Genomic DNA, 14,990 nt, shown 5'->3' with positions numbered 1-14,990 from the left:
TGCACATTGATTTTGTATCCTGAGACTTTGCTGAAGTTGCTTATCAGCTTAAGGAGGATTTGGGCTGAGATGATGGGGTTTTCTAAATATACAATCATGTCATCTGCAAAGAGAGACAATTTGACTTCCTCTTTTCCTATTTGAATACCTTTTATTGCTTTCTCTTGCCTGATTGCCCTGACCAGAACTTCCAATACTATGTTGAATAGGAGTGGTGAGAGAGGGCATCCTTTTTTTGTGCCGGCTTTCAAAGGGAATGCTTCCATTTTTGCCCATTCAGTATGATATTGGCTGTGGGTTTGTAATAAATAGCTCTTATTATTTTGAGATATGTTCCATTGATACATAGTTTATTGAGAGTTTTTAGCATGAAGGGGTGTTGAATTTTATCGAAGGCCTTTTCTGCATCTATTCAGATAATCATGTGGTTTTTGTCATTGGTTCTGTTTATGTGATGGATTATGTTTATTGATTTCCATATGTTGAACCAGACTTGCATCCCAGGGATGAAGCCAACTTGATTGTGGTAGATAAACTTTTTGATGTGCTGCTGGATTCGGTTTGCCAGTATTTTATTGAGGATTTTTGCATCGATGTTCATCAGGGATATTGGCCTGAAATTTTCTTTTTTTGTTGTGTCTCTGTCAGGTTTTGGTATCAGGATGATGCTGGCCTCATAAAATGAGTTAGGGAGGATTCCCTCTTTTTCTATTGTTTGGAATAGTTTCAGAAGGAATGGTACCAGCTCGTCTTTGTGCCTCTGGTAGAATTTGGCTGTGAATCCGTCTGGTCCTGGACTTTTTTTGGTTGGTAGGCTATTAATTACTGCCTCAATTTCAGAACTTGTTATAGGTCTATTCAGGGATTCAAGTTCTTCCTGGCTTAGACTTGGGAGGGTGTATGTGTCCAGGAATTTATCTATTTCTTCTAGATTTTCTAGTTTATTTGCATAGACCTGTTTATAGTATTCTCTGATGGTAGTTTGTATTTCTGTGGGATCAGTGGTGATATCCCCAATATAATTTTTTATTGTGTCTATTTGATTCTTTTCTCTTTTCTTCTTTATTAGTCTGGCTAGCGGTGTATCTATTTTGTTGATTTTTTCAAAAAAACCAGCTCCTGGATTCATTGATTTTTTGAAAGTGTTTTTGTGTCTCTATCTCCTTCAGTTCTGCTCTGATCTTAGTTATTTCATGTCTTCTGCTAGCTTTTGAATTTGTTTGCTGTTGCTTCTCTAATTCTTTAATTTTGATGTTAGCATGTCAATTTTCAATCTTTCCTGCTTTCTCTTGTGGGCATTTATTGCTATAAATTTCCCTCTAAACACTGCTTTAAGTGTGTCCCAGAAATTCTGGTACGCCGTGTCTTCATTCTCATTGGTTTCAAAGAAAATCTTTATATCTGCCTTCATTTCGTTATTTACCCAGTAGTCATTCAGGAGCAGGTTGTTCAGTTTCCATGTATTTTTGCGGTTTTGAGTGAGTTTCTTAATCCTGAGTTCTAATTTGATTGCACTGTGGTCTGAGAGACTGTTTGTTATGATTTCCATTCTTTTGTATTTGCTGAGGAGTGTTTTACTTCCAATTATGTGGTCAATTTTAGAATAAGTGTGATGTGGTGCTGAGAAGAATGTATAATTTGTTGGTTTGGGGTGGAGAGTTCTGTAGATCTCTATTAGGTCTGCTTGGTCCAGAGCTGAGTTCAAGTCCTGAATATCCTTGTTAATTTTCTGTCTCATTGATCTAATATTGACAGTGGGGTGTTAAAGTATTCCATATTATTGTGTGGGAGTCTAAGTCTCTTTGTATGTCTCTAAGAACTTGCTTTATGAATCTGGGTGCTCCTGTATTGGGTGCATATATATTTAGGATAGTTAGCTCTTCTTGCTGCATTTTTCCCTTTACCATTATGTGATGCTCTTCTTTGTCTCTTTTGATCTTTGTTGGTTTAAAGTCTGTTTTATCAGAGATTAGGATTTCAACCCCTGCTTTTTTTTGTTTTCCATTTTCTTGGTAAATATTCCTCCATCCCTTTATTTTGAGCCTATATGTGTCTTTGCATGTGAGATGAGTCTCCTGAATACAGCATACTGATGGGTCTTGACTCTTTATCCAATTTGCCAGTCTGTGTCTTTTAAATGGGGTATTTAGTCCATTTACATTTAAGGTTAATATTGTTATGTGTGAATCTGATCCTGTCATTATGATGCTAGCCGGTTGTTTTGCCCATTAGTTAATGCAGTTTCTTCATAGTGTTAATGTTCTTTACAATTTGGTATGTTTTTGCAGTGGCTAGTGCCAGTTGTTCCTTTCCATGCTTAGTGCTTCTTTCAGGAGCTCTTGTAAGGCAGGTCTGGTGGTGACAAAATCCCTCAGCATTTGCTTGTCTGTAAAGAATTCCATTTCTCCTTCACTTATGAAGCTTTAAGAGGTTTAATTGACTCATAGTTCTGCATCGCTGTCCCATAAGTCCCATGTTCTTTCCTCAGGAAACCTACAGTCATAGCAGAAAGGGAAATAGGCACATCTTACATGGCAGCAGGCAAGAGAGAGTGTGTGAAGGAGGAACTGTCAAACATTTATAAAACCATCAGCTCTCGTAAGAACTCACTATCAGGAGAACAGCATGGGGGAACCACCCCCATGATCCAGTCACCTCCCACTAGGTCCCTCCCTTGACATGTGGGGATTATGGGGATTACAATTCAAGATGAGATTTGAGTGGGAACATAGAGCCAAACCATATCAGTATCTAAAAGGAAAAGCCTTCAGTTTTTCCACATTCGGTTATGATATCAGCTGTGAGCTTTTCCTATATGGTCTTTATTGTGTTAAGTTCCTTCTGTATCTATCTTGCTGAAAGTTTTTATTACGAATGGATATCTAGTTTTGTCAAATTCTTTTTCTGTATTGATCGAAATAATCATGTGTTTTTCATCTTTGATTCTGATAATGTGGTATATCACATTGATTGATTTGCCCATGTCGAACCATCCTTGCATCCTAGGGATAAATACCACTTGTTCATGATCAATGATCCTTTTAATGTGCTGTTGAATTTGGTTGGCTGGTGTTTTGTTGAGGAATTTTGTATCCGTGTTCATCAGGGTTATTGGCCTGTAGTTTTCTTTCTTTTCTTTTCTTTTTCTTTTTTTTTTTTTTTTTTTTTTTGAGACAGAGTCTTGCTCTGTCACCCAGGCTGGAGTGCAGTGGTGGTATGATCTTGGCTCACTACAACCTCCACCTCCTGGATTCAACCAATTCTCCTGCCTCAGCCTCCTGAGTAGCTGGAACTACTGGAACATGCCATCACACCCAGCTAATTTTTGTATTTTTTTTAGTAGGGATGAGTTTTCACCTTGTTGGCCAGGCTGGTCTCGAATTCCTGACCTCAAGTGATTTGCCTGCTTCAGCCTCACAAAGTGTTGGGATTACAGGCTTGAGCTACCACACCTGGCCTGGCCTGTAGTTTTCTTTTCTAGTGTTGTTTTTGCCTGGATGTGGTATCAGGGTGATGTTGGCTAATAAATTGTGTTTTGAAGTGTTCTCTCTTGTATTTTTTGGAAGAGTTTAAGAAATACTGGTATTAATACTTCGTTGAATGTTTGATAGAATTCATCCATGAAGCCATTGGTCCTGGGCTTTTCTTTGTTGGAAGGTTTTTGATTACTAGGTTTAATATCCCTATTTGTTGTTAGTCTGTTAAGGCTTTCTATTTCTTTGTTATTCAGTTTTGGTATGTTATATGTTTCTAGGAATTTATCCATTTCCTCTAGGTTAACCAATTTGTTGACACTTACAATAGTCCCTTATGGTTCTGTCTGTTTCTGTGACATGAGTTGTAATGTCTCCTCTTTCATTTATATTTTATTTATATGAGTCTTCTCTCTTTTTTTCATAGTCTAGATAAGGACTTGTCAATTTTGTTTATTTTTTCAAAAAAAATCAACTCTTAGTTTTGTCAATTATTTCCAATTGTTTTTCTATTCTCTTTTTTATTTATTTCTGCTCTAGCATTTACTATTTCCTTTGTTCTGCTACCTTTGGGCTTAGTTTTTTTTTCTTCTTTTTGTAGTTCCTGGAGGTGATAAGTTGGGTTATTTCGTATGTTTCTTCTTTTTAAATATAGGCATTTATTGCTATAAATTTCCCTATTAGTATGCTTTTACTACATTCTTTAAGTTTTGGTATATTATCAAGATTTCAGTTTCTTCTGTGACCCAATGGTCGTTCAAGAATGTATTGTTTAGTTTCCACATATTTGTGAATTTTCATGTTTTCTTATTGTTATTGATTTGTAGTTTCAATCCATTGTGGTCAGAAAATATACTTGGTATGATATTAATCTTCTTAAATTTATTATGACTTGTTTTGTGACCTGAATGGTGATCTGTCCTGAAGAATGTTCTGTGTGTGCTTGATAATTCTACTGTTGGGTGGAAAGTTCTGTATATACATTTTAGGTCCATTGGGTCTATTTTATTCTTCAGTTCTGTTTTGTCCTTACTGATTTTCTGTTGGGATGATCTATTCATTATAGAGAGTGGAGTATTGAAGTCAACTATATTGTATTATTATCTATTTCTCCTTCCATGTCTGTCAATGTTTGCTTTATATATTTAGGTGCTTTCATGTTGGGTACATATATATTTATAATTATTACATCTTCCTGTTCAAGTGACCCTTTTATTATATAATGACCTTCTATGTCTCATGTCACAGTTTTTTTACTTAAAGACTATTTTTTCTCATACAAGTATAGCCACCCCTGCTCTCTTTTGGTTACAGTTTGCATGGCATAACTCTCTCCACCCCTTCACTTTCAGCCTATGTATGTCCTTATATCAAAAGCGAGTCTGTTATCAACAACATGTAGTCGGGTCCTGTTTATTTTTGTTTCTTACTTCCCACCTCTGAATTGTTGGCTTTTTAAAAAGCCCATTCAGTTACTCTATGTCTTTTGATTGGGGAGTTTAGTCCATTTACACTTAAAGTAATTATTGATAGGTTAGGACTTTCTGTTGCCATTCTGTTAATAGTTTTCTGTTTTGTAGTTTTCTTGTTTCTTCTTTTTCTTTCTTTGTGATTTGATAATTTTTGCTTGGATGTGTTTTGATTCTTTTCTCTTTATCTTCTGTATATCTACTGTGTGTGTGTGTGTGTGTGTGTGTGTGTGTATGTGTGTGTGGTTACCACAGGGATCAAATTGAACATTTTATAGTTATGGCAGTCTGTTTTAAGCTGACAACACCTTCAATCACATACAGAAACTCTATACTTTACTCATTCCCCCCGCCACAACTTTATGTAATTGACGTCATATTTTACTTCCTTGTATATTGTGTTTCCATTGACAAATTTCTGTCACTATAGTTACTATTACTATTTTTGTCTTTTAATTTATAAATTAATATTAATAGTGATTTATAACAATCATTATAGTGTTATAATATTCTATGTTTCTCTTTATATTTACCTTTAGCAGTGAAAGGATTCATATGCTTTTGTGTTATTGTTTTTTTTTATTTCAACTTGAAGAACTATTAGCACTTCTTATAAGGCAGGTCTCATGGTGACAGACCCCCTCACTTTTTGTTTGAGAAAGGCTTTACCTTTGTCTTCATTCTTAAAGGACAGTTTTTCCGGATAAAGTATGGTTGATTGGATTTTTTTCTCTCAATACTTTGAATATATCATCCCACTCTTTCCTGACCTGCAAGGTTTCTGCTGAGATATCCACTCATAGTCTTATGGAGCTCCCCTATAGGTGACAATTCACTTTCTTCTTACTACCCAAAATTCTCTTTTGTCTTTGTTGATAATTTAATTATAATGTGTCTCACTGTAGACTTCTGTGGGTTTAATGTATTTGGTTATCTTTGGGCTTGATGAATCCAGATGGCACTTTCCCTCCCTAGATTTGGGGAGTTCTCACCTATTATTTCTTTAAATAAGTTTAATAAGTTTCCTTTCTCTCTCTCTTCTCCTTTTAAGATGTCTATAATGCATCTATCATTTTGCTTGATGATGTCCCATAAGTCCTATGTTCTTTCTTCACTCTTTCTCATTGTTCTTTTTATTCCACTAACTAGATAATTTCAGATGACTTGTCTTCAAGTTTACAAATTCTTTCTTCTGAATGATTGAGTCTGCTATTAAAGAGCGCTATTAAATTTTTTAGTTCAGTCATTCTTCAGCTATATTCAGCAATATTCTTTAGCTACAGGATTTTTATCTGGTTCTTTTTCATGGTTTTTATTTCTTTATTAAACTTCTAATGTTGTTCATGTATTGTTTTCCTCATTTTGTTAGTCGTCTTCCTGTATCCTCTTGTAGCTCATTGAGCTTCTTTAAATGATTATTTTGAATTATTTGTCAAAAATTTCATGAATCTCCATTTCTTCAGGGTTGGCTACTGGAGCTTTATTAGTTCCCTTTGGTGATGTCATATTTGCCTGATTCTTCATGATCCACATAGCCTTGCATTGGTATCTGTGCATTTGAGTGAGCTGACACCTCTTCTGGTCTGAAGTTGGGTACTCAGACAATGGGCCCATTACCAGGGCTTTGGATAGGTGTAGCTCTCACTGGGTCCTTGAGTGGGCAGGACTGCCTGCAGACCATGATGCAGCAGACCTGAAGCTGGGTCAAAGGGCTGCTTCAGGGTCCCCACTTGGGCCCACAGTCGGTGGGCCTGTTATGGGGGCACAGGTAAGTGTGGATTCAGGCAGGACTGTCTCCAGAACATGGTACAGCAAGACTGGAGTTGGCTCACAGGGTTACTTCTGAGTCCACAGTCAGGTCTAGTTGGTAGACCTGCTTCCAGAGGTGGACTGGCATGACTCCCACCAGTTTCCTGAGTAGGCAAAACTTCCCCAAGACCATGGTAGTGTGGTACTGAAGCTGCTTCAGAGTCCACAGTTGGGAGCCCTGTTACTGGGGTTGCCAATGGGAGTTGCTCCTCCCAGATTCCTGGGGAGTTAGGGATAGTGGTAGGACCACATACAAACAGCTCTGGAGCTAAGTCACCAACCAGAACTACAGTTGACAGGCCTGCCACTAGAATGTGGGCCTGCCTTATTAAAGTATTCATCTTTGTTCTTGAGCTCTACCAGGGTTTCTCAACCTCCTACCTGAATCCCAAGGCTCCCACAAAGACACTTTTGTCCATAGATCGTTGTCAAATTATTGTTCCTGTGGGGGAAAAAGAGCTAGGGACCTCCTATCCCATCAACTCACTGATACCGTTCTCCTGATGCTGCATTTTGAATTGCCCTCAGGTGATGCTGCTACTTCTGGTCTGTGGACCATGCTGGAGTAGCAGAACCCAAATGGCTTCCTCAACTTTTATGAGCCTTTTACAGGAACTCAAAGTAGAAAATAACTTCACTTGCCCCAGACCTAATAATTTCCCTTGTTCCCACTTCTTCTTGGTGCCTTCCTCCTTTGTGTCTACCCTCGTAACATCCATCTAACCATAGTTGTCTTATGTAGATGTTGGATGCTGTTGAGAAATGCACAAAGCAAATTAGAAGGAAGATATGATTGACAGAAATTGCTTTTTACTCTGTATTCATTTTCCATGTATTTGTGCTAATCTCTCCATACAGGTCTTCTTTGGCAATGTGGATTCATCTGGGATAAAACACAATATTTTTAACCCTCCAATTATTGCTCGATACATCCGTTTGCACCCAACTCATTACAGCATTCGCAGCACTCTTCGCATGGAGTTGATGGGCTGTGATTTAAATAGTAAGTGCCAAGTCATCCCATATCCTTCTTCCCTCAACCATGGGTAGGGTAACTGTTCTAGTTATCCTGAGACTGGGGGAGGGGTTCCCAGTATCAGGACACAAAATTGTCAGTGCTAAAACCAGCATAGTCCTGGGCAAACCCAGAAATACCATTCAACCCAGCAACCCCATCACTGGGTATATAATCAAAGGAATATAAATCATTCTGTCATAAAGACACATGCACGCATATGTTCATTTCAGCACTATTCACAATAGCAAAGGCATGGAATCAACCTAAATGCCCATCAACAACAGATTGGATAAAGAAAATGTGGTACGTACATACCGTGGAATACTATGCAGCCATAAAAAAGAATGAGATCATGTCCTTTTCAGCAACATAGATGCAGCTAGAGGCCATTATCATAAATGAACTAACACAGGACAGAAAACCAAATATCATGTGTTCTCATAAGTGGGAGCTAAACATTAAATGCACATGGACACAATGATGGACACTCAGGAGGGGAGAGGTTGGGAGGGGGGTGTGGGTTAGAAGGTTATGTATTGGGTACTGCACTCACTACCTGGGTAAGGGGATCATTCATACACCAAGCCTCAGTGACATGCAATTTACCCATGCAACAAACCTACCCATGTACCCCTAGAATCTAAAATAAAAGTAGAAGAAGAAAAGAAACAAGGAAAATTAAAGAGTCACACAAAGTGGGAAGAGCTGGCCAGAAAACAGATAACAATAACAGAATTGGCCAGGCGTGGTGGCTCACACCTGTAATCCCAGCACTTTGGGAGGTCAAGGCGGGCGGATCACGAGGTCAGGAGATCAAGACCATCTTTGCTAACACGGTGAAACCCCAACTCTACCAAAAATACAAAAAATTAGTGGGGCATGGTGGCATGTGCCTGTAGTCCCAGCTACTCGGGAGGCTGAAGCAAGAGAATCGCTTGAACTCAGGAGGCAGAGGTTGCAGTGAGCCGAGATCACGCCACTACACTCCAGCCTGGGTGACAAAGTGAGACTCCATCTCAAAAAACAAAAAACAAAACAAAACAAAAAACCAATAACAGAATCTGTGCAAAAGTTAACACCTGAGAAATGATATTATGATGACAGTAGCCCTAGAATATCAGTGGAAGCTGCTCAGTATAACTGAGGCTGCAGCACGTCCTTGTGATAACCTTCTTTTTTCTTTTCTTTGAGGTTGCAGCATGCCATTGGGAATGGAGAGTAAAGCAATATCAGATGCACAGATTACTGCTTCATCCTACTTTACCAATATGTTTGCCACCTGGTCTCCTTCAAAAGCTCGACTTCACCTTCAAGGGAGGAGTAATGCCTGGAGACCTCAGGTAAGAGGCAACAGATTTACTGTTTAACTGACTCAGAGCAGTGGTTGGGGAAAAAATCAGGGAAGGCCTTGACTGTTTCTTCTGAGGTATTTCTGTCAACTGTTAGTTCTAAAAAGTGTGTCAAGGAAGTTTGGTTATGGGCAGACAACCACACAGGCATTTGGGGGAAATGATCCCTAATTGAACCTCCTGGAAGAAGAATCTCTATATCTAGTACTGGGCTAATATCTGTCAAATAATTGTAGAAGCTAAAGTCCATTTTACAGATAAATATCAACAATTAGCTTTCTTTCCAGGTTTCTCATTACATCAATGAAAAGTAAACATTTACTGCACATCTTAGTATCCCAAGGATGAGCCTAGGGATACAAAGGTGAATTGTGAAAAATTTTGGCCCTGAAGTTGCTTAGAGTTGAATAAGAGAGACTGACTAGCCAATAGAAAGTAGAGGCTGGGTGCGGTGGCTCATGCCTGTAATCCCAGCACTTTGGGAGGTTGAGGCGGGCCGATCACAAGGTCAGGAGTTCTAGACCACTCTTTTGCTGAGGCAGGATAATCGCATGAACCCGGGAGGCAGAGGTTGCAGTGAGCTGAGATCATGCTATTGCACTCCAGCCCAGGCAACAGTGCCTGACTCCGTCTGAAAGAGACAAACAGAGAGAGAGAGAGAGAGGAAGGAAGGAAGGAAAAGAAAGAAAGGAAGGAAAAGAAAGAAAGGAAGGAAGGAAGGAGTGAGGCCGGGCAGAGTGGCTCAGGCCTGTAATCCTAGCACTTTGGGAGGCCTAGGTGGCAGATCACCTGAAGTCAGGAGTTCAAGACCAGCCTGGCCAACCTGGTGAAACCTCATCTCTACTAAAAATACAAAATTATCCAGACATGGTGGTGGGCACCTGTAACCACAGCTACTCGGGAAGCTGAGGCAGGAGAATCGGTTGAACTCGGGAGGCGGAGGTTCAGTGAGCTGAGATCGTGCCATTGCACTACAGCTTGGGTGACAGAGCAAGACTCCATCTCAAAAAAGAAAGTAGAGTGAGAAGTGCTGTGGTATGGTTAAGAGGGATTTGGGGATTTCTGGGAGTAAATGGTGACCAAGAGGCTACTAGTCCAACTCTATTGCCCTCAGGTGAATAATCCAAAAGAGTGGCTGCAAGTGGACTTCCAGAAGACAATGAAAGTCACAGGAATAACTACTCAGGGAGTAAAATCTCTACTTACCAGCATGTATGTGAAGGAGTTCCTCGTCTCCAGCAGTCAAGATGGCCATCACTGGACTCTCTTTTTTCAGAATGGCAAAGTAAAGGTATGCTAGTCTCCTTGGAAAGAAAGAAAGAAAAAAAAAACCACCTCTCCTAGAGCTTAACATAACATAACCAGGTTGATATATGACCAAACTTTCAGGGCAAAATTTAAGGTCACCCTTCATTGAGCACTCACATGGGACATAAATATATTCACATCCTTTGCCATTGTAAAAGGCATTCTGAGAGAACACAGTGACTTTAAGAAAAAGGTAAAATACTGAGAAAAGGGCAGAGTAGATCCAAGAGTTAATTCTCCTCATCAGCACCTTGATTCCCAAGCCTTTTTGACCTTTAACTTTAGTGATCCAGGAAGTCTTCATTCTTAATCTGGGTTTGCTGGATAATTCAACAAATTGTGCTGATTAAAAGACGTGACATAAAGTCTTATCACCCCATGAGTAATGGGGGAAGAAATAGTTCCTTTCTTTGGTGTTTTTCATATTATTTTTTCACCAAGAATTAACCATGATGTGGTCCTTACCAATCTCTCCAATACAGTCTCTTGCCACTTGGCTCTTTAAGCTCTATCCATACTAAGAAATTCTCAGGTCACTAAATACAGCCATTATATCTCATACCAGGCTTTTAAATAGATACTGTTTCTTCTACCTGGAACATTTTTCTAGCTACCCTCTACTGCCACTTTCACCTGACTCATTCGTTAAGTCTTGGATAAACGTCACGTCCAAGAAGAATTCCCTTATCCATCAAGGCTGGATGAAAGACTTCACCAAACTGGCAGTTTGGTCAACTGAAGTCTAGACATTGGATATTCTAGAAGAAATTCCCATTTAAAAAAGGTTATATCTCTGATTAGTGCCACAACATGATGAACTTTGAAAATATGCTAAGTGAAGCCCGGGCGCAGTGGCCAATGCCTATGATCCCAGCACTTTGGGAGGCCGAGGCGGGCAGATCACGAGGTCAGGAGATCGAGACCATCCTGGCTAACACGGTGAAACTCCGTCTCTACTAAAAATACAAAAAATTAGCCAAGCGTGGTGGCGGGTGCCTGTAGTCCCAGCTACTCGGGAGGCTGAGACAGGAGAATGGCATGAACCCAGGAGGCAGAGCTTGCAGTGAGCCGAGATCACGCCACTGCATTCCAGCCTGGGCAACAGAGTGAGACTCCATCTCAAAAAAAAAAAAAGAAAAAGAAAAGAAAATATGCTAAGTGAATAGGCCAGACATAAAAGGATAGATATTGTATGATTCTACTTATATGAGTGTGTTAGTCAGGGATATCCAAAGAAACAGAACCAATAGGAGATTCTGTCTGTCTGTCTGTCTCTCTCTCTCTCTGGATGAGCTACACTGTTTTAGTTCAAAACCGAAAGCAGGAAAAAGCTGATGTTCCAGTCCAAAGGCAGTCAGGCAGCAAGAATACTTTTTTACTTGGGGAAGACTCAGCCTTTTTGTTCTATTCAGGCCTTCAACTAATTGGATGATGCCTATCCACATTAGGGAGAGCAATCTGCTTTACTCAGTCTACTGACTTCAATGTTAATTTCATTCAAAAACACCTTCACAGAAATAACCAGAATAATGTTTGAGTAAATATCTGGGCACCTTATGACCAAGTAAAGTAGATACATAAAATTAACCATGACAAGTCCACCCCTTGTCAATGTAGCACCCACCATACACATCTCCTTTATCTCTAAATAGAGACAAAAATGAGGTCATAATTCCACCTAACATGATATAACAAAACTTGGCTGGTATTGATAACTACCTTCTTCTACTACCCATTCTGTATTGACTTTGCCTTCAGCAAGAATCTCAGCTGATTGTGGTTCTTTACCTGATGAGGTGACCCAAACCTGTATTCCTGAAGAGCCTGGGCCACTAGTAGTCCTGCATGGATTGGGTTGCTGTAGTTTCCCATTGACCAGAATCATAGGGCCTGGTAATACTAAGAGACACTCTAAGGGATCTATTGTATTCCAGACATACTCTTCCATACCTCCATTGTGAAGTAGTAGTCCAGTTTCCTTCCAGGAAGGACAAAACACTGCCCCTTCCGTGATGAACATATTCCAATGTAATCAACCTGCTGCCAGATAGCTGGCTGATCATCCTGGGAAATACTGCCATACTGGGGACTCTCTGTTTGTCTCTACTGCTGGCAGATTGGGCACTTAGCAATGGCCATAGCCAGGTCAGCCTTGTTGAATAGAAGTCCATGTTGCATAGCCTCTATCCCTGCCACCATGGCTACTTTGTTCACGAGCCCATCAGGCAGTAACATAGGTGGCTGAGTAAAAAGGATGACTGGTATCCACAGAACAGGTCATCATATCTACTTTTTCTTTGAGATGGAGTCTTGCTCTGTTGCCCAGGCTGGAGTGCAGTGGCACGATCTCGGCTCACTGCAACCTCTGCCTCCCGAGTTCAAGCATTTCTAGTGCCTCAGCCTCCCGAGTAGCTGGGACTACAGGCGCACATCACCACGCCTGGCTAATTTTTGTATTTTTAGTAGAGACGGTTTCACCATGTTGGCCAGGCTGGTCTTGAACTTGTGACCTCAGGTGATCCTCCCGCCTTGGCTTCCCAAAGTGCTGGGATTACAGGCATGAGCCACTGCACTCGGCCCATCATATTTACTTGATTATTGAAATCCTTATCTGCCAAGGTCACCCTTCATTGAGCACTCACATGGGACATAAATATATTCACATCCTTTGCCCATTCAGAGAGATCTGTCCACATACCTCTTCCCCAAATTTCTTTGTCACCTGTTTTCTAATCATGTTCCTTCCAAGTCCCTATCTGGACAAAACACTGACTACGGCCCATTACTTGACATATAATTGCACACCTGGCCATTTCTCCTTCTAAGCAAAGTCCATAACCAGGTACACTGCCTAAAATTCTTCCCACTGTCCTTCATGGGTATCTCAGATAGGGACTGTCCACTTTTGTGTAGTACCTGCATATCGTGCAGAACCATCTGTAAACCAGGCCCAAGACTCCTCTTCCTCTGTAAACTGATCATAGGGAACTCCCAATGAGGCCGTAAGTGCAGGCTGGGAGAGAGAAGGCAGGGTAGCAGAAACAGGCACCATGGACATTTGGGCTACTTCTTCATGTAATTTACATGTGTTTTCAGGACCTGTTCAGACCTGATCATGTATATACCACTTCCATTTGATGATGGAGTACCATTGTTCATACCCAACTTTATGGCTTGGTGGGTCAGATAACACCTAGTTCATGATGGGCAGTTCAGGTCACATGGCAACTTGGTGGTCTGTGGCTAAGCATTCAGTATCTACTAAGGCCCAGTAGTAGGCCAAGAGCTATCTCACAAAAGGAGAATAGTTATTCACAGAGGATTACAGGAGGACTTCTCACTACAACAGCCCCTGCTCCATAGGTCAGGGAACCAATGTGAAGATCCTGCTAGCTGCTCAATATATCTCTTCCAATTACACATTCCAGGACTCGGGAAATAACCACAAGATAGTCTCACAGATCCTCTGCATCCACTTTGAGATGGACTTGAGCTAAAATTCCATCAGTCATTTGACCCTCCATAAGCCTATACTGTGGTGGACCACAGTGACATTTTGGGTCTCCTGAAATTAGTGCCAGTTCAGAGCCATTGTCCAGTAGTCCCTGAAAGGTCTGATTAATTATTTTTCTTCGATGCACATTTATTCTTATAGAAAGGCCATATGTCCCTTTGGGGAAGGCTGAGAGAAAGAGTGACAGTATTCTTGGCAGTGTACCAGAGTCCTTCCTCAAGGATACTGAGCCTCCCCTTCATTCAAGGAGTGCTGGGTCTGTAAACTTGCTCAAGTCTGGGAATTGATTGAGAGGCTGTGACTCTGTTTTTATTATTCAGGTTAGACTTTTGTTCACTTGACCTAGAACTTTTCCGCTTATGCAGTTCAAGAATTTGGTAGGCATTCTATCTATATCACATCTAAGAACACTATAATCTACTAGCCAACACCATAGGTCCGTGCAAGTCATACTATTCTAATTGCTGCTTTGACTCTGCTGTCCCTTATGGCAACTACACTTACCTTGCCTTTGGCAGCTGAGTGCTGCCTATTGGCCCCTTCCACCCCAGGATCCAATTATTCCCATTGTATTTAGGTTTTATAATTCAGTACTGCAGGTCCTGCTGTAAGGTGTCACCTACAGAGAAGAGTGATCACAGAGCCCTTCAAGGATGCTGAGATTCCCCTCACAAATTTATTTCTCAAAGTAATGGTGAGATCTGTGTCTTCTGAACTCTCCCAGTGTTGGTGAGTAGGTCTTAAATGACAAATTCACTCTAGCATTTCAATCTCCTTTCTTCTACATTAAACCAGGGCAAGTCTGAAATTTCTAGTTTGCTCACTGTGGGCCATCTTTTGGTCTGTGTTTCGGCCAACCAATTAAACCGTTGGAGGCCTTCCTAATTCCCTGAGATGCAACATTAAGTCCAGAATCTCTGCTTAGTGGGCCCATGTCAATAAATTTGGCCTAATCCAACTTTATGTGCCTTCCACTATTATCTCACATCCTTAGTACCCATTCCTATACATATTCTCTGGATTCCTGCTTGTGTAAATTAGAAAACTCAA

The 14,990-nt window shown here is 40.5% G+C and overlaps 1 protein-coding gene across 5 annotated transcripts in view; it reads left to right on the top strand.

Moving 5' to 3' along the window:
- Positions 1 to 14,990, top strand: part of F8 (coagulation factor VIII) — a 218,037-nt gene that overhangs the window by 196,189 nt on the left and 6,858 nt on the right. For all 5 annotated transcript variants that reach the window (XM_063634645.1, XM_055269168.2, XM_055269170.2 and 2 more), the window contains 3 exons: positions 7,610 to 7,754; positions 8,961 to 9,109; positions 10,233 to 10,409. In XM_063634645.1, the coding sequence (XP_063490715.1) occupies positions 7,610 to 7,754; positions 8,961 to 9,109; positions 10,233 to 10,409 (471 nt within the window). The remainder of the gene's footprint in view (positions 1 to 7,609; positions 7,755 to 8,960; positions 9,110 to 10,232; positions 10,410 to 14,990) is intronic.

The sequence above is a fragment of the Symphalangus syndactylus genome, chromosome X (genome assembly GCF_028878055.3).
Source record: "Symphalangus syndactylus isolate Jambi chromosome X, NHGRI_mSymSyn1-v2.1_pri, whole genome shotgun sequence".
NCBI lineage: Eukaryota > Metazoa > Chordata > Mammalia > Primates > Hylobatidae > Symphalangus > Symphalangus syndactylus.
This window is presented reverse-complemented; position numbering and strand designations above follow the sequence as displayed.